We start from the raw sequence: 26,633 nt of genomic DNA, 5'->3' as shown, positions 1-26,633 counted from the left end.
ATTCATGGCGCTTTAATTAGGTCAGGTGGAAATGACCGACAGATCTCATCCCCATAAAAGGAGGAAATCCCCATTGCCCGATCTCGCTGCTTTCTCTTCCTTAACTCTGTCTAATCCAGAAGTTCTGTGCGTCCATGAATCCACGTAAATCCACCGACTCTGTTACCTTTCATCTGAACTATCTGTTGCGATCGGGAGAGTGGGCCATCAGTTATTGTTTATAGTTATTGCGGCTTGGAGCGCGGCTTGGAGCGCACGCTTCAAACATATTGTGTAATGTGAATGGTCAATGATCACGGCCCTACGCATCATCATAGGCCAATTATGCAATCGATATGGTTAATATGTAATGAAATTAATTACATGTACACATGAAGACACTTGAAAGGGTGAAATGAGAAATGTCATTGTTTGCTGAACTGATCGACTTTGATATCAAACTAATAGGGATAATAGATTGAATAACCATTCACTGTTTGGATTCTTTTATGATAAATAGTTACGAGCCTAAATGACTCACGGATGATTACTTTTGACTTCTTAATGAACTGGATTGTTGAATTCCCTAAATTATGTTAATAATGAATGATTATGATTTGATCTTTGTGATTATGAATTTGATTGGATACATGTTATTTTGTTTCCTTTGTTATGCAGCACAGACTACTCAGTAAATATACCACTTTATGGTTAAAGGAATTCCTGCCTCAGTCTCATCCATTCCTCTGTCACCTGACACGTGACCACCTGTTCACCTTCACTGTCAGTCATCCTACCTGTCCAGCTACCCACACAGATTCCACTAATCTTTCAATGGTCCTTCGAACCGGATGATGACTGAACCAAAAACAGGTGAAAAGGAAATGGAAGAGGAGAGGGAAGAATTGTCTCCACTGGAAGGAAGAAGAGAGGAGGAGAGAGCAGCTGAGGGAAAGGTCTTGGAACAAAGGAAATATCCAGGAGCTAAGCCTAAAGCAACAAAGGCTTCATCCTCAACCACCAGCAGCACCAGAAGAACCAGGCAAGCACCTGGTTATCTTAAGGATTATGTGGTCGAGTTTCCCACATCAAAGGGCAAGCCCACCAGAGCTCAAAGTGGTGATGGATCAATTGTACGTTTCAGCCATGAACCATCACCCCTGAGCCAAGGACCGGGAACTGCTTTGGAGCAGGAAAGTGGTCTACAGGAAGAACCCATGGAGGTGACTCCCACCGCACAGGTCGACAAGCTTCCTGAGGCAGGCTCCGCTCACTCCTTAACTAAAGGGAAATCGTCGAGGCACTCTAGACGGAGAGAGAGTTCGACCAGTAGATACCCCTTTGGAAGTGGCCATGGCAGCCGCCATTCACTAGCCCTCAGCGATTCACAGACCGCTGTCCTACAAGAGAGGATGAAACTATTAGTGTTGGAGGAATTTGAGTGTCAGATTGAGGAGGAACGACAGGCTGACGAACGATGTCACCTATTGGATGTGCAGGCCCGTAGAGCTCTACAGGAAAGGGAATTCATTGCCAAGCAAGAAGGGAATTGGAGTAGGCACGGATGGTCTCATCCTTCCTGGAGAGGAACGACCTGACCTGTCTGCCTTTCTTTCCCAATCTGCCCCTCTGGTACAGCATGGCACACAGTCCCCGGAGGCTCACAGCGATGGTGGGTTTGTGCACATAGGCGACGTTGTTGCCGGTGATGTCTGGTGAGGACCTGCCTTACAACAGGCTTACAAGCCCTCAGTCCAGCCTCTCTCAGCCTATTGCGTTCAGTCTGAGCACTGATGGAGGGATTGTGCGTTCCTGGTATAACTTGGGCAGTTGTTGCCATCCTGTACCTGTCCCGCAGGTGTGATGTTCGGCTGTACAGATCCTGTGCAGGTGTTGTTACACGTGGTCTGCCACTGCGAGAACGATCAGCTGTCCGTCCTGTCTCCCTGTAGCGCTGTCTTAGGCATCTCACAGTACGGACATTGCAATTTATTGCCCTGGCCACATCTGCAGTCCTCATGCCTCCTTGCAGCATGCGTAAGGCACGTTCACTCAGATGAGCAGGGACCCTGGGCATCTTTCTTTTGGTGTTTTTCAGAGTCAGTAGAAAGGTCTCTTTAGTGTCCTAAGTTTTCATAACTGTGACCTTAATTCCCTATAGTCTGTAAGCTGTTAGTGTCTTAACAACCATTCCACAGGTGCATGTTCGTTAATTGTTTATGGTTCATTGAACAAGCGTGGGAAACGGTGTTTATACCCTTTACAATGAAGATCTGTGAAGTTATTTGGATTTTAACGAATTATCTTTGAAAGACAGTGTCCTGAAAAGGGGACGCTTCTTTTTTTGCTGAGTTTATATTGTAGATTAACTGTGTAATACTGAAAGAATGGTTAGACAATTTCTGTGTTCATTTATTATACATAGTTGCAACTTGAGCGTTATGACTGAACACATACAGTATCATTCACCTGTTGCACCCATTTATTTATTGTTACAATAAATTCAAAAGGAACGTTCATAACATGCAAAATAGCTACCCTGGTTTGTACGGTTATGAACAATGCATAGATGCTTTTCCGGTTGCATGTGTACTTTGCTCAATCAATGTAAACATGGTGCGGTGCTTTCGAGCTGCCTCTGGTACCAGTGGCTATAAATAAATGGATAACTACATTTTTATTGGTATTTCATGAATGAGTCATGTCTCAACCGTGCAAATTCCTCTAATGCCGTCAGGTGATCTGATAGGCTACTGTTCCTACAGAGGTGTGTCTGTCTGGAAATTTGGTACATTCATTCACAGCGGAGTTCATGTTTTAAGACCTTTTTCTTTTCAGCACGTTTGTAAATTGCAGGATGTCTGTCGACAATGTTTATGGCCGCGTAGAGCAGTAGAGGAACGCATGATAAACATTCATAATAATTTCGCTTCTGACATTTTTTCACCCAACACTCGCAATTCGACTGCCATCACCTGATAGGTTAACCAATCTCTTTACATATTAAGTCAGAAGCCGATTCATATCGATAATCAAGAAGTCCTTTGCCAACGAGCCTACAGCTCAGTTCAGTAGGCGATCCAACGAAAACAGAACCACTCACAGAAGATCTATAGAGGTAATAAAACATTTTATGTCTTGGCATTTTACCGGTTATCCGTATACTTTTATAATTACAGAAGTAACTGTATCGGTCGTTGTCTCTGACAGAAGTACCATAATGTGGCCTAAGACAATTTCCCTCGTGTCAAATGATATATTTGCACAGTAGCTACACCTGTGCCTCAAGCATAACGATGGCAGCAATTCGTCCATTGATGGTTTCACAAGCCTGCTGTATACAGACATGGATGTCTCTGGCTTCTCTGAAGGAAGATGCTATCTCATAAACGTTGCACTTTGAGTTAGAGCTTTATTCTTCTGTTTTGAATAATGGAGCACACCTAGGCTTAAACCTGTTTTTAATGCAGAACATTTGCACTGACAAACCATTTAGCCTACATACATAGCCGACAAACACATTAGAAAAAAACTAGCACATGACTCAAATTCAACTAGGCTAATATATCCAGTTAACACCATTGTGTATTAAAAATCGATTTTTTATTAATGATATATTATACGCTAATAAGGCAACATGCGTTTCTCCAAGTGTCATGTCATTGCTGAGAATCCGGTCTAGAAGATGTTCAACGTATAACTCAAATGTGTTGATAATGGATTAGACATTTCACAACATCACATTATAACCCTACTGTACTTGTCCAGTAACCATGGTTTCCTGCAAATGAGTGAAACACTTGATGGCGTCCTCCACTTCCTTCTACCTTTTCTTGACTCATCTGCCTGCTGCCCACATGATGAATGCTCCAATGATCCACAGATGGCGAAGGCAGACCAGCGCTTTGGGCAGAGAGATGGCTCCGACCAGAACTTTGACTACATGTTCAAGCTCCTCATTATTGGAAACAGCAGCGTGGGGAAAACCAGCTTTCTGTTCCGCTACGCAGACGACTCGTTCAGCAACTCTTTCGTCAGCACAGTGGGCATCGACTTCAAAGTCAAGACTGTCTACAGGAATGACAAGAGGGTTAAGCTCCAGATATGGGTGAGTTGTAGACAGTTTTCTCTAGTCAATTCGAACTGAATCTATTATCCCCTTGTAGATTTTGAAGCTATTATGTTTCTATTGTGTTCTATTCTATATCTATGCCACCATAAATGTGCCATGTGATGCAGCTGTCGTTTTTGTCACCTGTTTTCAGTCAGTCTGAGCTTGATCAGACCGAACATAAGATGAGGATTATATTTCATTCAATTAGACCTATATGGTGATTCTACAGTTAGTTATACATGCTGAACGTTCACTGCTCAAGATACAGGGCTTGAGTGCACTGTGCATAAGGATTATAATAATTACGCACAAGTAGGCTAAATACAGGATAGATAATCATGTTATTATGTGCATAATGATTATTATGTTCAGTCTCTTCTGGGTTATGCTTTGTTGATCCATTTAGTATTTGTTTCTGGCTTGAGCTCCACATTCACAATTGCACCCAATCCTTGTAACTACAGCCAGGGCGATGTCATGACTGTATTGTAGATAAATTGCACACATAACCACACACACACACACATACACACACACACACACACACACACACACACACACAAGCAGTCTTTCCCCTGCAGGCCTAGGGAGACAGAAGCTTCTGGTGAGCTTGCATCATTGAGCAATGATTGTTGTCATGGCAGCTGCTCTTCACATTACTCCCCAACAGCGAGATTCTGTGAGGTAATTAAAGTGGCCTATTAGGGTGAGGGGTAAGAAAACAACAGAGGGTAATACAGGGGCCGATGGGGGTGGTGGGGGTGTGGGGAGGAGCTATGCAGGCTCAACTGCAAGAGTAAATTGCAATTTGCGATAAACCGAGTGATAATCAGTGCAGATTGATTCCTTAAATGCCAGGCTGGAGGTGTAAAAATAGAAGGCGGTGTAGTCACACTCAAAACAGCTGCGGCGCTATTGATGTTGGCAGCAGCAGCAACAATCTTGCAAAAACGTTCAGTAATGCCACCACTGGCTCTGTGAGAGCAGACAGCAAGCTCCACTACAGCAAACTCTAAGCACAGTTAGGGTTGCTGCTTAGCCTATTTACCCAGTGCTTCTCTAGAACCAGTGGTGTAGAATGCAGACCTGGGTTCAAATCATTTCAAATAGTTCATCTGTGTGGGATTGAGCATGCCTGGTTGGACCAATAGAATAGTATAACAAAATGCAAGCCCCGCCCATCTGGCACTCCAGGCAGGCTAAAGCAAACGATTGAAGTTGGTTGAGAGAATGCCAAGAGTGTGCAAAGCTTTGTTTAACACTTTTTTGGATACTGCATGATTCCAAATGTGTTATTTAATAGTTTTGATGTCTTCACTATTATTCTACAATGTAGAAAATAGTAAAAATAAAGAAAAACCCTTGAATGAGTAGGTGTGTCCAAACTTTTGACTGGTACTGTACATATACACACAGCAACAGCACAGCCGCCATTGTAAAACAATTCTTAAAGGCCCAGTGCAGTCAAAAACGTGTTTTATATATATTTCCAAACTATGAGGTTTAAATAACACTGTGAAATTGTGAAAATTACGATGATGCCCTTTTAGCGTAGGAGCTGTTTGAAAAGACCATCTAATATTTCTTCCTAGCTAGCCATTTCACACTGGGTACACTAGCAAAATTCTTGCTTGAGAAATAGCTTTTGCTAAGAAGCTATATTTGTTTATTTTTGACCATTTAATTGAAAACAATCACAGTGAGGTACTTCATTCTTATCCAAAATGTATTTGATATTCAGATAAAAACGGCTGCATCGGGCCTTTAAAGTTTAAACTGCATTTAAAAAAAATTGTTTAAAGGTGTAATATGCAGAAATTGCTCCACGATTTCCTGGTTGCTAAAATTCTAATAGTTCTAATTCTAAAATTCTAACAAGTACTCAAGAGTGTATAGAATCAATGTACCATCTAAACCGCTGTGAAATATATTTTCAATAACCAAAAATATTGTATTTTCAGCTGTTTGAGGCTGATGTACAAAACTGAAAGTAAAAGATGCTAATACGAAAGAACGGGAAGCATAGAAATTGCGCACAGAACAGGTCTACTGCTTCTTAGACTTGCTTTCAATGAGAATGACAGATCTATAACTCACATTTATATGTGAATTTGATCAAGTAGCCCAAAAAGTTACATATTGTAGCTTTAAACACTAAGAAAAAATTCTTAATTACATGCGAATTTCCAATGTAGATATGGTCCTGCGTATGACCGCTAAGGGGCGATGTAGTTCAATCTACTGCAGTCATGGCAACCAGATGGCGCTCACCTTACTGCTGTCTCCCACTCACTCAGCAACGATGGTAATTAATACCGTTTTCAGGTTCTCTGCTGTGTGCCTCTCCTCCATGTTCTCAGTGGTCAGTACATGGGACTTCATATCCCACTTCCCATCGATGTGATGACTTGTTGCTGTGATGTATGATTGCGTGTTCATACACACCCAGCAATCTGTGTTTAACGCCACATATTTGAGAGCTTTCGCTTTGTACTTGTAGAACAATCATTGAACAATATGTCCATCCGGGCCATCACGGTTTTTCGACATGGCATCGTGTAGATATGCCATCAGGGCATTGAAGCCGACATCCTCTACCATTGACAATGGCTGCATATCAACTGCAATAATTTCTGTGATTTTCTCACTCTGTCCCTTTATCGCACTGCTTTCGTCTGTTGTTCGGGGCATACGCTGCTGCTAGCAACGGTTTGACTCATGGTGCCTCCCTTTCAGATGGTTAAGCATTGCACCTGTACTGCCACTGTAGATCAATTCCACCTCGCAAAGTTTGCATTTCACCACCTTTTCATTTAACTTCTCAAAGTATTGCCAAACAGGACTTCGCTGCTGTCTCACTCTGCCATTTGTCCAACTGTTAACGACAATGACGTGCGGAGCGCTTTATATCCATGGCAAATAACGTTACAGCATTGTTGCGTTAGGTATTTGTTTAATTAAAATGTTTCACGATGATGATCTGGACCTGTTAGGGATAGCTTTGTGATTACGGCACTGTTATTATTTTTTTAAACAATGAAGAAACGTTTTTCAGTTTGTTAACGTTTAGAATAAAAAAAACTATCACAATTTATTTTAAACGTTTACACCCCTTGCCTCCATATAATTAATTTCATAATAATAATAATGTAGTGCACTTGCACACAATCAGTCCTGGGTTCAAATAGTATTCCAAATAGGCCAACCACTTTCACAGTACCAGCAAAAATGTAGGACAAACCTACTCATTCCAGGGTTTTTCTTAATTTTTACTATTTTCTACATTGTACAATAATAGTGAAAACATCAAAACTATGAAATAACACATATGGAATCATGTAGTAACCCAAAAAGTGTTAAACAATTCAAAATATATTTGAGACTCTTCAAAGTAGCCATCCTTTGCCTTGATGACGGCTTCGGGACAAGTCCCTGAATGTCCTTGAGTGGCCCAGCCAGAGCCTGAACTTGAACCCATCTAACATCTCTGGGGGAGACCTGAAAATAGCTGTGCAGCGACGCTCCCCAAATAACCTGACAGAGCTTGAGAGGATCTGCAGAGAAGAATGGGAGAAACTCCCGAAATACAGGTGTGCCAAGCTTGTAGAGTCATACCCAAGAAGACTTGAGGCTGTAAAGTACAGAGTAAAGGGTCTGAATACTTATTTAAATGGGATATTTCATTTTTATTTTTTTTAATGAATTTGCTAATATTTCTAAAAAACAGTTTTTGCATTGTCATTGTGGGGTATTGTGTGTAGATTTAATGAGAAATGTTTTTTTCATCCATTTTAGAGTAAGGCTGTAACGTAACAAAATGTGGAAAAAGTCAAGGAGTCTGAATACTTTCCGAATGCACTGTAAACAAACTAAAATACACTCCCATGCATTCAACCCAGGCATCCGACAATGGTACTTGAAACAAGCATCGGAAAACCCTGTCAAATACCACTTGGCAGACCACCTGGCATTTACACTCAAATAGGCAAACAAAAGCACCAGTTTTGGGCTGTGTATTTGAAAATAGTCAAATACACAGAAAAGCATTTCAAATACCAGATACTCAAATACATACTGTATGTATTTGAACCCTGTTCTGCACATAATTGAACTTGGTCGTTCCGCCCTGACCCCAGGGGTCCACCGACCTGCAGAGCTCCAACACGTCACACCCCACTCAGCTGCAGAATCGTAGTGAAACATTTATTATTGGCTTTGTGTGGACTATGCCAGGGCCAGAGTGACATTCCACAGGACGCTAGACCCCCAGGGCCAGGGCGGATAGTAGTAGCTCTTTAATTACTCTTTAATTACTTGTTACTTTTATCTCTTATTCTTATCTGTATTTTTTTGAAACTGCATTGTTGGTTAGGGGCTCGTAAGTAAGCATTTCACTGTAAGGTCTACATCTGTATTTGGCGCATGTGACTAATAAAATTTGATTTGATTTGACCCATAAACAAGTGCACAATAACACGTAGCATGGAAGCCGATACAACAGCACAGGTACTCACAAGACCAACGGACATAGTAACAATAACCGACAAGGACAATGGGGAACAGAGGGCACACACATATATACACATTATAATCAGGGGGAATGGGAACCAGGTGCGTAATGAGACGACAGTCTGGGGTTGGTGGTAATGAATCCAGTTCAGTGACGCCTAGAAGGCCGGTGACGTAGACCTCCGGAGCTGGTGAACGGAATGAGCAGCAGTACCGGGGGAACCCGTGATAACTTGTCTCCAAAGTGGTCCTCGATGGCAAAAACAAACACATATAATTATTAAAAGACAAGACAAAATTACAAACAACCATAATATATTCATTTATATTGACATCCTAGAAATCATTCTGCTCAGGAGGCTGATACACCAACAAGTATAGGACGACATTTAAGAAGTATATCTACCCATGCAACCTCAAATCCATCCATTTTCAGATCTGAACGAGAATTACATCATTCCTAGTAAAAACACAATGCATCGTTGTTAGTGTTAAAACCTTGTGTTTGGTCACAAAGGTGTAGCCTATGTCTATGAACATGAAATCTCCATTAATTAGATCAGGACAAAGTGCTGGGCTTTGTCCTACACATATGCTTGCTTATGTGCATTAATCAAACGAATGGACACAGAGGCAGCGAAGCAGCAACAAATCAGCATTACTGGAAAATTTGCTTTCTATATTTAGACGGGGAAAAACGTAAAGCCATTTTACATTCTGCAATCAAGATTAAACAGTTACGTTAGGAAGAGTCTGAGCTGCCATAGGAACTGACAGATAAGATATTGACACTTCTGAAAGTCACATTGATGGGGGAGAGATCAGTGGATCTGTCGTTGGTATCAATAGATGGGTGAGTCATTGAGTCTTTGATCAGAATAGGTTTAGTGTCTTATTATGATTAGGGGGAGGTTGGTGTGGTAGCCTGGTCCCTGTATTTTGGTTGTATGACCGTAGGAGTTGACTATATACAGCATAAACAGATCTGGGAACAGGTCATTGATATGGATTGTACCCACTGAGTGCATGTGTACACATTCAAACCTGTCCTTTCCTTACAATAAAAAAAAGCTGGGGCACAGATGATGTCAAGTGATCAGAAACATCAGAGGCCGTATCAAGCGTTTCAGATTAGGACTGCTTATTTAGGATAAATGCTGCTTTTTATCTCCCGTTAATACGATTACATATCCAGGTGGGGCTGATCCAGATGCTAAGATGCTTGATACATACGATGGCACCAGAAACACTGCCTGCCTTTGATTCACAGCCCATCACTACAAATCGCCGTTAGCAGCGCGACCAAGTGTATTGTGATCTTAAATGATAAGTGGCAAGCCGAGAGCTTGGCCGTGCAAATGCTACTGTTCTGATTGCCAATGTGACATTGCAACTTCCACACATATCACGTGCCATGAGTTGAGGTGAGAAAAGCAGGAGTTTGACAATCCCGGTGGTTATTCTGGCATTTCACAGATGTAGCGTCTGTGTCTTGGGATTTTCCCAGGCAACAGCTCCTGCGTGGTAATAAGCCTAGATTTGGAAGATTCCAGATAAGCGTATTGGCGTCACTTTCCATCCAAGCCTCCTTTAACCCCCCAACTCCTGCTAACATGTCTTAATGTCCCCCAGTCACAGTCAGTCCCTTTGACAAAGATCTGTCTCCCATAGCAAACCATTCTGTCGATGGCAGTTTCTGTATCATTGGAAGGCTGACGTTTATTGTCATGAGTTTCTGCTAGATGGACCAGATGCAAAATCAAAATGTATGAAAACCAAAATGTGCTTTTTGGTCTTAATTTAAGTTTAGGATTAGGCATTAGGGTTAGCAGTGTGGTTAGGTTTAAAATCAGACATGATGACTTTGTGGCTGTGCTATAGAGTGACCACTCTGCAGAGCTGCCTCCAGTACATGAGTCTTCTCAATAAAAGCCAACTGCATAATATTGTCCTGTACCATTGCAGTTTTCTAACATGTTTTTTTTACTCTTATACAGTGGTTTTTTCACACAGCACTGAAAGCTTCTTTATTATCATAAGATGCTATATGAACATTGAACAATATTAATATGCCTTTGTCTCCCCTAGGATACAGCAGGGCAGGAGAGGTACAGGACTATCACCACCGCTTACTACAGAGGAGCTATGGGCTTCATCCTCATGTACGACATCTGCAATGAAGAGTCCTTCAACGCTGTGCAGGACTGGTGAGTGAATAGTCTGCTGACTGAGACACCAGGGCTGTCTCTCAATACTCTCAAATGGCTTCCTTTGCTCCTTTCATTACTCACCACTGGTGAAAAGACACATAGTGTGTGTGTGTGTGTTTCAGGGCTACCCAGATAAAAACCTATTCGTGGGATAACGCTCAGGTCATCATGGTGGGCAACAAGTGTGATGTGGGCGAGGAGAGGGTGGTGCCCACAGAAAAGGGGAAGCACTTGGCTGACCAATTAGGTGAGTTAATTGGTGGGATGAATTGGTAAATTGCCTGTAAGATTGTGTGCTGAATTACCATATTGTCAAGGCTGTCCTTCTGCTGAAATTCATGTTATTTCGCCTTATAGCAGTGATGACCTGCATGGTATTTCTGGCCAGGACAAGATTCCATGTTTGTGAGATTTGAATTGAAACCACACTGAGGAATTCTGGTGGTGAACAAAATGGCATCTACTCTACTCTATTCTAGTATGAATGAAGAATAAATTGGTAATACACAGTAAAGACATGTCCCCTGGGGCTATACAGTGCCCCTATTGGGACAGTGGAGCACGTTGTCTTTTGGCTTTATACTCGAAAGGTTTGGATTTGAAATCAAACAATGACTATGAGGTTAAAGTGCAGACTGTCAGCTTTCATTTGAGGGCATTTTCATTCATATCCCATAAAACATTTAGAAATTACAGCACTTGTTGTACATAGCCCCCCATTTTAGGGGACCAAAAGTATTGGGACAAAATCACTTATGTGTATTAAAGTAGTAAAAAGTTTAGTATTTCAAATCAAATGTATTTATATAGCCCTTCTTACATCAGCTGATATATCAAAGTGCTGTACAGAAACCCAGCCTAAAACCCCAAACAGCAAGCAATGCAGGTGTAGAAGCACGGTGGCTAGGAAAAACTCCCTAGAAAGGCCAAAACCTAGGAAGAAACAGGCTATGAGGGGTGGCCAGTCCTCTTCTGGCTGTGCCGGGTGGAGATTATAACAGAACATGGCCAAGATGTTCAAATGTTCATAAATGACCAGCATGGTCAAATAATAATAATCACAGTAGTTGTCGAGGGTGCAACAGGTCAGCACCTCAGGAGTAAATGTCAGTTGGCTTTTCATAGCCGACCATTCAGCGTATCTCTACTGCTCCTGCTGTCTCTAGAGAGTTGAAAACAGCAGGTCTGGGACAGGTAGCACGTCCGGTGAACAGGTCAGGGTTCCATAGCCGCAGGCAGAACAGTTGAAACTGGAGCAGCAGCACGGTCAGGTGGACTGGGGACAGCAAGGAGTCATCATGCCAGGTAGTCCTGAGGCATGTTCCTAGGGCTCAGGTCCTCCGAGAGAGAGAGAGAGAAAGAAAGAGAGAGAGAGAGAAAGAGAGAATTAGAGAGAGCATACTTAAATTCACACAGGACATTTGGTCCCATATTCATAGCACACAATGATTACATCAAGCTTGTGACTACAAACTTGTTGGTGTTTCAGATTATTTTGTGCCCAATAGAAATGAATGGTAAATAATGTATTGTGTCATCTTGGAGTAACCTTTATTGTAAATAAGAATATAATATGTTTCTGAACACTTCTACATGAATGTGGATGCTTCCATGATTATGGATAGTCCTGAATGAATGGTGAAATATGATGAGTGAGAAAGGTCAGATGCACCGTTATTTAAATTTCATTTCTACTAGGCACAAAATAATCTGAAACACAACCAAAACATACAGCAATGCATCCAACATTATTCACTATCCCAGTAGTTACGGAGGGCACTGTATAAGCAAATCCACATCAGTTCTTCTCTATACGTGTTATTAGCATTACTCTAGTCTTGTCAAGAGTCTACACACGTCATTTCTATAGCTGTATGTCATTTCGCATAACGTGCCATGTCTGTGCTTTGCACCCCATGTTGTGGAGGCAAGCTAATCAGTGCTAGTTGTTTCATGCTGTCTGCTCTGACGTCACCTTTCTGAGACGACCTGTCACTCCTGGAGCTTTGTGTTAGCTTTTTGCTCTCAAATGTTGAACGGTTGGCTGAAGTGTGACCGCTGTTGAGGGTATCTTATCGAATCCTGGAGCGTGTTCGTACTTGGTACACAGCATGGTATAACCTGTGTAATATTTAGTATGCCGTGTCCTCACCTAGCTCTGGTCCTAGGTGTTAGTGTGCATTCCACTACTAACTTATTAGAGGAATGCACTCTAACGTCCTGGACCAGAGCTATGTACTCACCATACTGTATGTACTCCTTCTGTCTGTGTGCAGGGTTCGAGTACTACGAGGCCAGCGCCAAGGAGAACATTAATGTCCGCCAGGTGTTTGAGCGGCTGGTCGACATCATCTGCGTCAAGATGTCCGAGCGAGTGGACGTGGAGCCGCCCATGGTCCCCGGCGTCAAGACTACCAGACTCACCGACAAGCCCCCCCAGCTACCTCAGAAGTGCACCTGTGCCTGACTCACACTTATAGGGCTGAGCCAAGCCATGCTGAGCCAAGCCGTACTTGGCTGGCCTGGTTACGCTTCTACCATAGTTGCTGGAACCATGCTGGAAAAGACCATTTGAATAGAAACTATCCGAGCCAGCACCGTGCGGTTGGGGTTGGCCCTATAGTATGAGTGAGGTACTACTGATTTGGCCCCTCAGTTCTCCACTACTATACTTGCCATTCCACTACTGTTCTTTCCCAACTTCCTGTAAAGCTATTATAAGTTCCACAAACCTCTTTCCAAAAGGTAGTCAACTATACAATGTAATTTATCAAGCTACCAATAACCACTACTACTACCACTACCACTACTACCAAAAACTACTACCACCAATAACTACTACTACTACTACCACTACTACCACTACTACTACTATTTACATATGTTTCCCCCCTGTAGCTTTGACCTCCAGCTGGTTCAGAGGTCAGGGAACACTAAGCAGGGTATACAGGTAAGCACAGCATTGCCTCTCCTCCAAAAAGTGGCTTCACCACCGCACAAAGAAACACAAGACCACATCAGTTCGCATTACAAGTTTACACGGGTTAGGAGACAAGCCTCGATAGCTGCATAATCTTCAAATTCAGAATAATTTGGTTTAGTGCTCTTGTTGACTGTCCTTTACAAGCACTAAAGCGAAGACAAACTACCCACTGGGTACAGACGTCAGTTCAATCTAGTTTTGATTAACATTTGGTTGAGTTGTCAACTAACGGGAATTCAGCGTGAAATCAACAAAAAAAATCACCATGACATTGGATTTAGGTTAAAAGTTGGATAAAAAAATATATAAATGCCCTTATGTTGATGACTTTGCAAATCAAATCAGTTTTCCACATTGATTCAGCATCATCACATATATTTTCGGGGTTGAAATGATGTAGAAACAACATTGATTCAACAAGTTTTTGCCCAGTGGGTAACAATCTTCCCTGTAGATTTTTCAGTCTCTTAACAATATGCAGTGCAACTCTCTCTTGAAGAGGTAGTAACGATGGTACACTGTTGAAATGGCAAGATGTCCAATACGTCTTTCACCACCAACACTAAGCCAATGCCATGTACAGGGAGTTCTGACATTCTGAGGGACTATTTAGAATATAGATGTTCATTGAAGAGCACACTCTTTATCCTTCAGCTAATATAATCTCCTAGCCGTTATGTAAGCCATGTTTATTTACAGTGTTTATTTCATGAAAATGTGTGTGTTTTAGAGAGCAAAGCAGTCTATTGTTGTGTATGAAGCATATAACTGAGTGTTCAGTTGTAACGGTTTCATTTGTGTATCATGTAACTTGGGCAGAGGTACATGTCAACATCAAAATACACTGTGAAATGGGAAGAGACAGAAAATTATATATTAAAATGTTCTGCTTAAAAAAAACAATGGCAAAATCTTAAACATATTCTGCAAAATCTTTGTATCGCAAAGTAGCACAGTTTTAAGTGTAGCTTCCCACCGTGTATTTTCAGTTTTATATTTAAATGTCTTAATGATTTAATATGTGAATTTGTAAATGATAGTTAAAATCTATAATGGTGTTTGCTGAATTAATTTTGATGCTGTATTATGGGAAGAAATATAGACCATTTATGTGAACTTGTTGTTACAGTGAACTCCTAGACAAAGTGGGAGAAAAGCACAAAGTGATTGTACAACATTTTGTGAATGTTTGTATATTATAGATGCAATTTAGTACCGTATATTAAAAAGCACAACTCTACTTGAATTCATTGATTACATTTATCACTAATGGGCTTTTGAATTCTGTACAATCAGTTAAATAAACTACAATGAATCAAATGTTCTTATAGGCAGTTAGCATCGAAATCTTATTAAATTAAGTATTCTAATTCCTAATTATAAACTTGGTGGTTCAAGCCCTGACTGCTGATTGGCTGAAAGCCGTGGTATTTCAGACCGTATACCACGGGTATGACAAAACATATATTTTTATACTTTTTACTCTCTAATTACGTTGGTTTATAATAGCAATAAGGCACCTCGGGGGTTTGTGGTATATGGCCAATATACTGTACCATGGCTAAGGGCTTTATCCAAGCACTCTGCATTATGTCATGCGCAAGAACAGCCCTTAGCCATGGTATATTGGCCATATGCCTTATTGTTTAATTCTATGGCAGCTACACTGTATTCATACAATAGCAGAATTAGAACTACAGTGCATTCAGAAAGTATTCAGACCCCTTGACTTTATCCACATTTTGTTACGTTACAGCCTTATTCTAAAATGTATTAAATTGCTTTTTTTCCCCTCATCAACCTTTTCCCCTCATCAGTCTTCTTGGGTATGACGCTACAAGCTTGGCACACCTGTATTTGGGGAGTTTCTCCCATTCTTCTCTGCAGATCTTCTCAAGCTCTGTCAGGTTGGATGGGGAGCTTTGCGGCACAGCTATTTTCAGGTCTCTCCAGAGATGTTTGATTGGGTCAAAGTCCAGGCTGTGGCTGGGCCAATTAAGAACATTCAGAGACTTGTCCAAAAGCCACTCCTGCGTTGTCTTGGCTGTGTGCTGAGGGTCGTGTTCCTGTTAGAAGGTGAACCTTCACCACAGTCTGAGGTCCTGAGCGCTCTGGAGTAGGTTTTCATCAATGATCTCTCTGTACTTTGCTCCGTTCATCTTTGTCATCATCCTGACAAGTCTCCCAGTCCCTGCCGCTGAAAAACATTCCCACAGCATGATGCTACCGCCACCATGCTTCACCGTAGGGATGGTGCCAGGTTTCCTCCAAACGTGACCCTTGGTATTCAGGCCAAAAAGTTCAATCTTGGTTTCATCAAACCAGATAATCTTGTGTCTCATGGTCTGAGAGTCTTTAGGTGCCTTTTGGCAAACTCCAAGCGGGCTGTCATGTGCCTTTTACTGAGGATTAGTTTCCATCTGGCTACTCTACCATAAAGACCTGATTGGTGGAGTGCTGCAGAGATGGTTGTCCTTCTGGAAGGTTCTCCCATCTTCACAGAGGAACTCTGGAGCTCTGTCAGAGTGACCATCGTGTTCTTGGTCACTCCCCTGACCAAGGCCCTTTTCTCTCGATTGCTCAGTTTACCCGGGCGGCCAGTTCTAGGAATAGTCTTGGTGGTTCCAAACTTCTTCCATTTAAGAATGATGGAGGCCACTGTGTTCTTGGGGACCTTTAATGCTGCAGACATGTTTTTGTACCATTCCCCAGATCTGTGCCTCGACACAATCCTGTTTTGGAGCTCTACGGACAATTCCTTCGACCTCATGGATTGGTTTTTGCTCTGACATGCACTGTCAACTGTGGGACCTTATATAGACAGGTGTGTGCCTTTCCAAAGCATGTCCAATCAATTGAATTTACCACAGGTGGACTCTAATCTCAAGGATGATCAATGGAAACAGGATGCACCTGAGCTCAATTTCGAGTCTCATAGTAAAGGGTCTGAATACTTATGTAAGTAAGGTTATTTCATTATTTTTTTTATACATTTGCAAAAATGTATAAAACCTGTTCGCTTTATCATTCTGAGGTATTTTGTGTAGATTGAAGATTTTTTATTGATTTAATCGATTTTAGATTAAGACTAACATAACAACATTTTGAAAAAGTCAAGGGGTCTGAATATTTTCTGAAGGCACTGTATGGACAGAATCACAATAGAATTAAAATTCTATAGACAGAATCATCAATAGAATTCTAATGCTATGGGCAGAATCATCAATAGAATTCTAATGCTATGGGCAGAATCATCAATAGAATTCTAATGCTACGGGCAGAATTATCACTGCTCTTTCAGACTTTTTTCTGATTGTCAATTTCAGACAGAATAAGATAAATGTACAGTCAATGGCGTGAGCAGTTGTGGTGACATGTTAAAACATCCGTTTTAATATTCCCCCACTGATGACACACCTGAAATAATCATGAATTGTTGTTGTTGTCAGAGCACTTCAAATCAAATGTTATTGGTTACATACACATATTTAGCAGATGTTATTGCAGGTGTAGTGAAATGCTTGTGTTCCTAGCTCCAACAGTGTAGTAATATCTAACAATACACACTAATCTAAAAGGTAAAATAATGGAATTAAGAAATATATAAATAATAGGACGAGCAATGTCAGTGGCATTGACTAAATTACAGTACATTTACATTACTTTTAAGTCATTTAGCAGACGCTCTTATCCAGAGCGACTTACAAATTGTAGAATATAATACAGTATATACATATGAAATGAGTAAAGCAGTATGTAAACATTATTAACGTGACCAGTGATTCCATGTCTATGTATATCGACCAGCAGCCTGTAAGGTACAGGGTTGAGTAACTGGGTGGTAGCTGGCTAGTGATGGCTATTTAACAGTCTGATGGCTTAAGATAGAAGCTGTTTTTCAGTCTCTCAGTCCCAGCTTTGATGCACCTGTACTGACCTCGCCGCCTTTATGATAGTGGGGTGAACAGGCAGTGGCTCGGGTGGTTGATGTCCTTGATGATCTTTTTGGACTTCCTGTGACATCGGGTGCTGTAGGTGTCCTGGAGGGCAGGCAGTGTGCCCCCGGTGATGCGTTGGGCAGACCGCACCACCCTCTGGAGAGCCCTGCGGGTGCGGGCGGTGAAGTTGCCGTACCAGGCGGTGATACAGCCCAACAGAATGCTCTCAATTGCGCATCTGTAAAAGTTTGTGAGGGTCTTAGGGGCCAAGACAAATTTCTTCAGCCTCCTGAGGTTGAAGAAGCACTGTTGCACCTTCTTCACCACACTGTCTGCGTGGGTTGACCATTTCAGATCGTCAGTGATGTGTACGCCAAGGAACTTGAAGCTTTCCACCTTCTCCACTGCAGTCCTGTTAATGTGGATAGGGGCGTGCTCCCTCTGCTTTTTCCTGAAGTCCACGATCAGCTCCTTCATTTTGATGAAGGAGAGGTTATTTTCCTGGCACCACTCCGCCAGGGCCCTCACCTCCTCCTTGTAGGCTGTCTTGTCATTGTTGGTAATCAGGCCTACTATGGTTGTCATCTGCAAACTTGATGATTGAGTTGGAGGTGTACGTGGCCACACAGTCATGGGTGAACTGGGAGTACAGGAGGGGGCTGAGCACGCATCCTTGTGGGGGCCCTTTGTTTTTAGGATCATTGAAGTGGAGGTGTTGTTTCCTACCTTCACCACCTGGAGGCAGACCGTCAGGAAGACCAGGACCCAGTTGCACAGGGCGGGTTTCAGACCCAGGGCCCTGAGCTTGATGATGAGCTTGGAGGGTACTATGGTGTTGAAGGCTGAGCTATAGTCAATGAACAGCATTCTTACATAGGTATTCCTCTTGTTCAGATGGGATTGGGCAGTGTGCAGTGCAACAACAACGATTGCATCATCTGTGGATCTATTGGGGCGGTAAGCAAATTGAAGTGGGTCTAGGGTGATATGATCCTTAACTAGTCTCTCAAAGCACTTCATAATGACAGAAGTGAGTGCTACGGGGCGATAGTTATTTAGTTCAGTTACCTTAGCTTTCTTGTAACAGGAACAATGATGGCCATCTTGAAGCAGGTGTGGACAGCAGACTGGGATAGGGAGAGATTGAATATGTCCATAAACATGCGCAGACCAGCTGGCTGGAGTGCTCTGAGGACATGGCGAGGGATGCCGTCTGGGCCAGCAGCCTTGCGAGGGTTGACATGTCTTACTCATGTCGGCCACGGAGAAGGAGAGCCCACAGTCCTTGGGAGCAGGCCGCGTCGATGGCACTGTGTTATCCTAATAGTGGGTGAAGGTGTTTTAGGGCCACTCCACACTGCCCTATCCCACCTGGACAAAAGGAACACCTATGTGAAAATTGCTATTCATTGACTACAGGTCAGCTTTCAACACCATAGTGCCCTCAAAGCTCATCACTAAGCTAAGGTCCCTGGGACTGAACACCTCCCTTTGCAACTGTATCCTGGACTTCCTGACGGGCCGCCCCCAGGTGGTAAGAGTAGGTAACAACACATCTACTACGCTGATCCTCAACACGGGGTGCCCCTCAGGGGTGTGTGCTCAGTCCCCTCCTGTACCCCCTGTTCACCCATGACTGCATGGCCAAGCACGACTCCAACACCATCATTAAGTTTGCCGACTACGACACAGTGGTAAGCCTGATCACCGACAACGATGAGACAGCCTATAGGGAGGAGGTCAGAGACCTGGCAGTGTGGTGCCAGGATAACAACCTCTCCCTCAACGTGATCAAGACAAAAGGAGATGATTGTGGACTACAGGAAAAGGAGGACCGATCACTCCCCCATTCTTATCGACGGGGCTGTAGTGGAGCAGGTTGAGAGCTTCAAGTTCCTTGGCGTCCACATCACCATCAAACTAACATGGTCCAAACACACCAAGACAGTCGTGAAGAGTTGTAAATATTTGGCATGGGTCCTCAAATCCTCAAAAGTTATTCAGCTGCACCATCAAGAGCATCCTGACTGGTTGCATCACCGCCTGGTATAGCATCTGCATGGCCTCTGATCGCAAGGCACTACAGAGGGTAGTGCGTATAGCCCAGTACATCACTGAGGCCAAACTTCCTGCCATCCAGGACCTCTATACCAGGCGGTGTCAGAGGAAGGCCATAAAAATTACCAAAGACTCCAGCCACGCTACTCAGACTGTTCCCTCTGCTACCGCACGGCAAGCGGTACCGGAGCGCCAAGTCTAGGTCTAAAAGGCTTCTTAACAGCTTCTACCCCCAGCCATAAGACTCCTGAACAACTAATCAAATGGCTACCCGGACTATTTGCATTTCCCCTATTTGCATTGCTCCTGCTTCTCTGTTTATTATCTATTCATAGTCACTTTATCTCTACCTACATGTGCATATTACCTCAATTACCTCGACTAACCGCACATTGACTCTGTACCGGTACCCCCTGTATATAGCCTCGCTACTGTTGTTTTACTGTTGCTCCTTAATTATTTGGTATTTTTCTGTCTTCTTATTTTTAACTTTAATTTTTAATTTTTTACTATTTTAGTAAATACTTTAACACTTATTTTTCTTAAAACTGCATTGTCGGTTAATGGCTGTAAGGTTGTATTCGGCGCATGTTAGCTTCCCGGGAGCAAGACGTCGATGTCCGCGACCTGGCTGGTTTTCCCTTTGTAATCAGTGATTGTCTGTAGACTCTGCCACATACGTCTCGTGTCTGAGCCGTTGAATTGCGACTCCACTTTGTCTCTGTACTCATGTTTTGCCTGTTTGATTGCCATATTGAGGGCATACCTCCACTGTTTATAATTCAACCATGTTTTGTACCGGTCTAACTACATTGCGTAGTTAAATGTGGTGGTTTACGCTTTCAGTTTTGCGCGAATGCTGCCATCTATCCACGTTTTTTGGTTTGGGTAAGTATAAAATCTCCTACCTCTGTGTTAACCTCAGACATTATTTGGGGCTTTTAGGATTATAAATTGCCCAGCTCTATTGCCATTGCTCTTAGACATTTTCAAGATCCACCATTTTAAAGTAGTCAAGTAATCAACTGGGTGGGGATTCCTATGGGTTGTAGGCTCAATGTGTCTGCCAATGCTGTCAGTCACAGATGCTATAATGGCACCGATATAAATATATAAAGTCCTCTATCTCTATGGATTTTTCCCCAAAAAATGTTTGGTACCGGTCTAACGAGCGTTACCAGAGACAGAACTAGAATACCTATGTAAGAATGCTGTTCATCGACTACAGCTCAGCATTTAACACCATAGTACCCTCCAAAGTACCCTCCAAACTCGTCATTAAGCTCGAGACCCTGGGTCTCGACCCCGCCCTGTGCAACTGGGTCCTGGACTTCCTGACGAGCCACCCCCAGGAGGTGAGGGTAGGTAACAACATCTCCACCCCGCTGACTTCAATTAATCTACTCAGTCTGCAACCCAGAGTTTGTAAGATTCTGGTTGAATGAAACAGACAAGAGTCCCAGTTTACAATAGTCAAAATGTTTATTCACGAGAGTACTCCGAAGTCCATTATACAAAGACATCCATTTTATACCTTGCTCCTTACTTACGCACATACTTTCACACTAACAGTAGATATCCTACACACGAACAGTAGGTGAGTTGTATCCTTCTCCAGAGTTCTCACCCCTGTGTATCACTACCCAGCCAACAGTTCCATTCCCCCGAGATTAGAGAAACCTTGAGAAGTACTTCCTGTCCTATCATAAGTTTCTCAGAGTTCTAAACACAGTTTAATTGTTCTCGGTATTTTCTTAGGCACACACATACAAGTTCAAATCTTAAGCTACGCCTTGCTCAGACAGTCGGTGTTTTTCTGCAACATGTTTCATAATTTTCTGCAAGCCTAACAGTTTCTCCCCTCCACGGGTGGAGACAGAATGTCCTGTAAGGAACACAGTAGTACAACTCGTCTGTCGATAGCTCCTCTTATCATTTGTTTCCCACTTGCACCCTGCTTACGTACTAAAAATGAATAAAAGGTCCTTGTTCTAATTCTGACTAAAACTACACACATCATCAGATTATAGTTTTATGACTCTAATAAATTTCATACAATTATATGGTTTCAGGGCGGAATATTTTTAGTCATTATCTTAACATTACCTTAAACATATAAATCATTTAGTCATTATCTTACCATTACCAACTTCTTGTCAATAGGGGGGCGCTGTTTTCACTTTGGAAAGAATCGTGCCCAAATTAAACTGCCTCGTACTCTATTCTAGATCGTACAATATGCATATTATTATTACTATTGGATAGAAAACACTCTCAAGTTTCTAAAACTGTTTGAATTATATCTGTGAGTAAAACAGAACTAATTTTGCAGCAAAGTTCCAGACAGGAAGTGAAAAATCTGAAAACGAGGCTCTGTTTCAGGGCCTGCCTATTCAATTGCCTAATATTTATCGATATGCATGCACTTCATACGCCTTCCACTAGATGTCAACAGGCAGTGGAAGGTGGAATGGGGTGTCTAGCTTGATCTGAGGTCGAACAAGAGCTCTTGGAATGACGTGTCCAGAATTTCCTTTCTCTACCTAGGCGCGTGAAGCACCTCCATATTGTCTTATGATAAGCGTTCGGTATACACGGCTAATATCTCCGGCTCTGATTTTATTTGATGCATGTGATAATAACATCGTAAAGCAGGTTTTTTCAACCGAGTTCTATCAGTTTATTCAACGTTTATTTGGACTTTTGGAGTTTTCCGTTCTTTGCGTCGAGAGAAACTGGGAACGTCATCAACATTGGCTAGCATTGTGGCATGAATTCGACAGGAGAAAAGGACATTCAAAAACCAAACAACGATTTATTCTCGACCTAGGACTCCTTCTACAAGATTCTGATGGAAGCTCAACAAAAGTAAGAACAATTTATGATGTTATATCGTATTTCTGTGGAAAATGTTATTCCTATACTCTGCCGTTTTGGCGGGCGCTGTCTCGCAATAACGCAAGCTGTTTGTTATGGTAAAGTTATTTTTAAAAATCTAACACGGCGGTTGCATTAAGAACCAGTGTATCTTTCATTTGCCATACAACAAGTATTTTTATGTAAAGTTTATGATGAGTTCTTTGGTCAGATTAGGTGAGTGTCCAAAATAGCTCCGGACATTCTGGTGAATCGATGCTACATATTCACAATGTATAACCACGGTTTGCAGCTCTAAATATGCACATTTTTGAAAAGAACATAAGTGTATTGTATAACCTGATGTTATAAGACTGTCATCTGATGAAGTTGGTCAAGGTTAGTGATTAATTTTATATCTTTTGCTGGTTTTTGCGAATGCTATCTATGCGGTGAATAAATACGGTTGTGTGTTTGGCTATTGTGGTAAGCTAATATAATGCTATATTGTGTTTTCGCTGTAAAACACTTAAAAAATCGGAAATATTGGCTGGATTCACAAGATGTTTATCTTTCATTTGCTGTACACCATGTATTTTTCATAAATGTTTTATGATGAGTATTTAGGTATTTCACGTTGCTCTCTGTAATTATTCTGGCTGCTTTGGTGATATTTTTGATGGTAGCTGCAATGTAAAACTATGATTTATACCTCAAATATGCACATTTTCGAACAAAACATAAATTTATTGTATAACATGTTATAAGACTGTCATCTGATGAAGTTGTTTCTTGGTTAGTGACTAATTATATCTATATTTGGTCGGTTTTGTGATAGCTACCTATGCGGTAGAAACATGGTGAAAATATGCGGTTGAGTCTTTGGCTATTGTGGTTAGCTAATAGAAATACATATTGTGTTTTCGCTGTAAAACATTTTAAAAATCGGAAATGATGGCTGGATTCACAAGATGTTTATTTTTCATTTGCTGTATTGGACTTGTGATTTCATGATATTTATATGCTATTATTTACTTGTTATTATTTACTTGTTTACTTGTATTTACTTGTACAGCTTTTACTGATGAGGATGCTCCCGGATCTGGGATGGGTGTTAAGTAAAGGTTAAACATATAAATCATATGAATTTCTATCATATCGTCCACCCACACAGACAGCGTGATGAAGAAGGCGCAGCAGCGCCTCTTCAACCTCAGGAGGCTGAAGAAATTCGGCTTGTCAGCAAAAACACTCACAAACTTTTACAGATGCACAATCGAGAGCATCCTGTCGGGCTGTATCACCGCCTGGTATGGCAACTGCTCCGCCCATAACCGTAAGGCTCTCCAGAGGGTAGTGAGGTCTGCACAACGCATCACCGGTTGCAAACTACCTGCCCTCCAGGACACCTACACCACCCGATGTCACAGGAAGGCCAAAAAGATCATCAAGGACAACAACCACCCGAGCCACTGCCTGTTCACCCCGCTATCATCCAGTAGGCGAGGTCAGTACAGGTGCATCAAAGCAGGGACTGAGAGACTGAAAAACAGCTTTTATCTCAAGGCCATCAGACTGTTAAACAGCCACCACTAACATTGAGTGGCTGCTGCCAACATACTGACTCAACTCTAGCCACTTTAATAATGGAAAAATGTATGTAATCAATTTATCATTAGCCACTTTATATAATGCTTACATACCCTACATTATTCATCTCATATGTATATACTGTACGCTATACCATCTACTGCATCTTACCATCTTAGTGTAATTAAATGTAGCACTAGCCACTTTAAACAATGCCACTTTATATAATGTTTTCATACCCTACATTACTCATCTCATATGTATATACTGTACTCTTTACCGTCTACTGCATCTTGCCTATGCCGTTCGGGCATCACTCATTCATATATTTTTATGTACATATTCGTATTCATTCCTTTACACTTGTGTGTATAAGGTAGTTGTTGTGAAATTATTAGGTTATATTACTTATTACTGCATGGTTGGAACTAAAAGTGTAGTAGAGTTAACATGGTTATTCCATCAAACTTCAAATTATAAGAATAGTACACAACGCAGAACAGAACAACCAGGTTGAGGGTCAGTGGCCAAAGCCCAGGAACAGGAATATTCCAAGTTCAGACAGAAGGGGGGAGTCAGATTGCAATGATCGCCAGGAACTTTACTTTTGGTGTCTATTTTTAATTGTTGCGCTACTGGTGCTGCCTGTTGATGTTGGGTAGGCAGCTACAGTAGCTGAATGATGTTAACATCTTCGGGTTTTGTTTCATTAAATGTATTTTATTTCATCTGGGTGCTTGTGTCACCTACTAACACCCTGGTACTACCGTAGCTCCCGTTCTCCTCAGTCCGAGAAAACAGAGAGAAAGGTATGTGTTGCAGATTACTCCTTTGTAGAAGTCCATAACGTGAAATAAATAAAACATCCCAAGGTTAAGGCTGTAGTTATTGTTATAAGGGAGTGTGAGACTATTGAAACATGTAACTTTCAGAGTTTTATTGTTATTAATATAGTTTACAGAGTGCTGAAAGTGCTGCTGTTGCTAGCTAGCATGCCTTTCTGTGATGCAGACGGTTAGCTGAGCTGCCGACTGGTTGTGGCGTTGCATTATGGGAGATGTAGTTTGGTTCTCTACGGTTTGAATGGAATAGAGGCGATTTCACGTTGTAACTTGTTTATTTTGCAGTGTTTTTGTAAATGAGTTGTATTTTGGTACTGTCAACACTGAAAGCACCTAGCAATGTATTGGGGATGTGAGACAGGATATGTGTTTTACCTTTCTTCATGCTCCTGTGTAGAACAACTTGTCAGATGGTGCATTGGAGACTGATGTGTTCCTGTCCTGTCTTTTCACAATACTATTGCAGGTATGGTTCTATTGTCTAAGAATTAAGATTATATATTCTTTGTATTAAGGACTGGTTATTATTTTATAGTATACATTATGGGTTTATGTATGAGTGTGTGAGTCTGAGAAAACACTGAGAGGGAAAGAACAACTTGTCAGATTGTGCATTGGAGACTGATGTGTTCCTGTCCTGTCTTTTCACAATACTATTGCAGCAGATCAACATAAAAGCCTAAAAGAGAGCCGTGGTGTCGTTCTTCATTTCTTGGTTCTCCTGTGGTACATAAGAAACCCGCTACAGAAGCACAAGCATTTCGCTACACTCGCATTAACATCTGCTAACCATGTTATGAACAGAGAGGACAAAGTTTTGTAGACTGTACCCTTTGTCAATTAAAAAAATAAGTTATTTAGAAGGAGTGCAAGGGCGAATTGAGTTACTGCACACACGCACTTCACAGAGTAGGCGTTCTCTAACGAAAATATGCAAATACATGCCTTGAACGCGCCAATAGGATCCCGCTAGCTCGTTCTTGGCTCTGCCCACCACCTTGCTTGTTCTGCCCACTATGATTCTGCACCCATTGGAAACGACAGGCTACGGTCTATCAAGGGTTAGTTATAAAAAGCTTTATGTCGTGAAAAAAAATCTGTTTGAGGCAATCTGATTCTCCGTTGTTGCTATGTCCATTGCTCCCAGCGAATTATATCGCGGCTTCCACAAAACTGTGTAGTGTGATAGCTAGGTTGTCGAGGCTACAGCTTTCATCATTTAGAAATAAGGTGAGTAGCTAGCAAAATGTACAAATTCTGTACAATAATAGCCAATATTTGATTTGTTTATGGTATTGTTTTACATGTTCGTCACTGAGCAGTTTTGTATTCTGAAAGCGACGATTGAATGGCAGGTTGGGATTACTAAACCGTAAATGCTGGCGCCCGCTGCATGCAACTTTGTTCTCTCTACTGTCACAGTTCCCTTCTGATTCTCTAATCAAATGGACCCACCTGCTCCTACCTGTAGATCTGAAAAGATTGGATAGGTGCAGGCAATGTTGCGGAACTTCAACCCAGCCTCTCATAAGGCAAGGTGATGTAATTACCATA

At 41.9% G+C, this 26,633-nt stretch overlaps 1 protein-coding gene across 1 annotated transcript; it reads left to right on the top strand.

Moving 5' to 3' along the window:
- The first annotated feature begins 3,862 nt into the window (after window positions 1-3,862).
- Window positions 3,863-13,279, top strand: LOC120053677 (ras-related protein Rab-3B-like). Its single transcript, XM_039000855.1, has 4 exons — window positions 3,863-4,087; window positions 10,691-10,809; window positions 10,935-11,059; window positions 13,089-13,279. Exons 1-4 carry the CDS (start codon window positions 3,863-3,865, stop codon window positions 13,277-13,279), a joined length of 660 nt encoding a protein of 219 aa, XP_038856783.1.
- Window positions 13,280-26,633: the final 13,354 nt, after the last annotated feature.

The sequence above is a fragment of the Salvelinus namaycush genome, chromosome 9, assembly GCF_016432855.1.
Source record: "Salvelinus namaycush isolate Seneca chromosome 9, SaNama_1.0, whole genome shotgun sequence".
NCBI classification, from domain to species: Eukaryota; Metazoa; Chordata; class Actinopteri; order Salmoniformes; family Salmonidae; genus Salvelinus; species Salvelinus namaycush.
The sequence above is the reverse complement of the archived record's forward strand: the minus strand, read 5'-3'. Positions and strand labels throughout refer to the sequence as shown.

Bases quoted from the DNA above. Each gene is read 5' to 3' on its own strand.
- LOC120053677 (XM_039000855.1), top strand. From the start codon at position 3,863: ATGGCGAAGGCAGACCAGCGCTTTGGGCAGAGAGATGGCTCCGACCAG. The intron at 4,088-10,690 runs GTGAGTTGTAGA...TGTCTCCCCTAG, and splicing joins GGGTTAAGCTCCAGATATGG to GATACAGCAGGGCAGGAGAG. The intron at 10,810-10,934 runs GTGAGTGAATAG...TGTGTGTTTCAG, and splicing joins TTCAACGCTGTGCAGGACTG to GGCTACCCAGATAAAAACCT.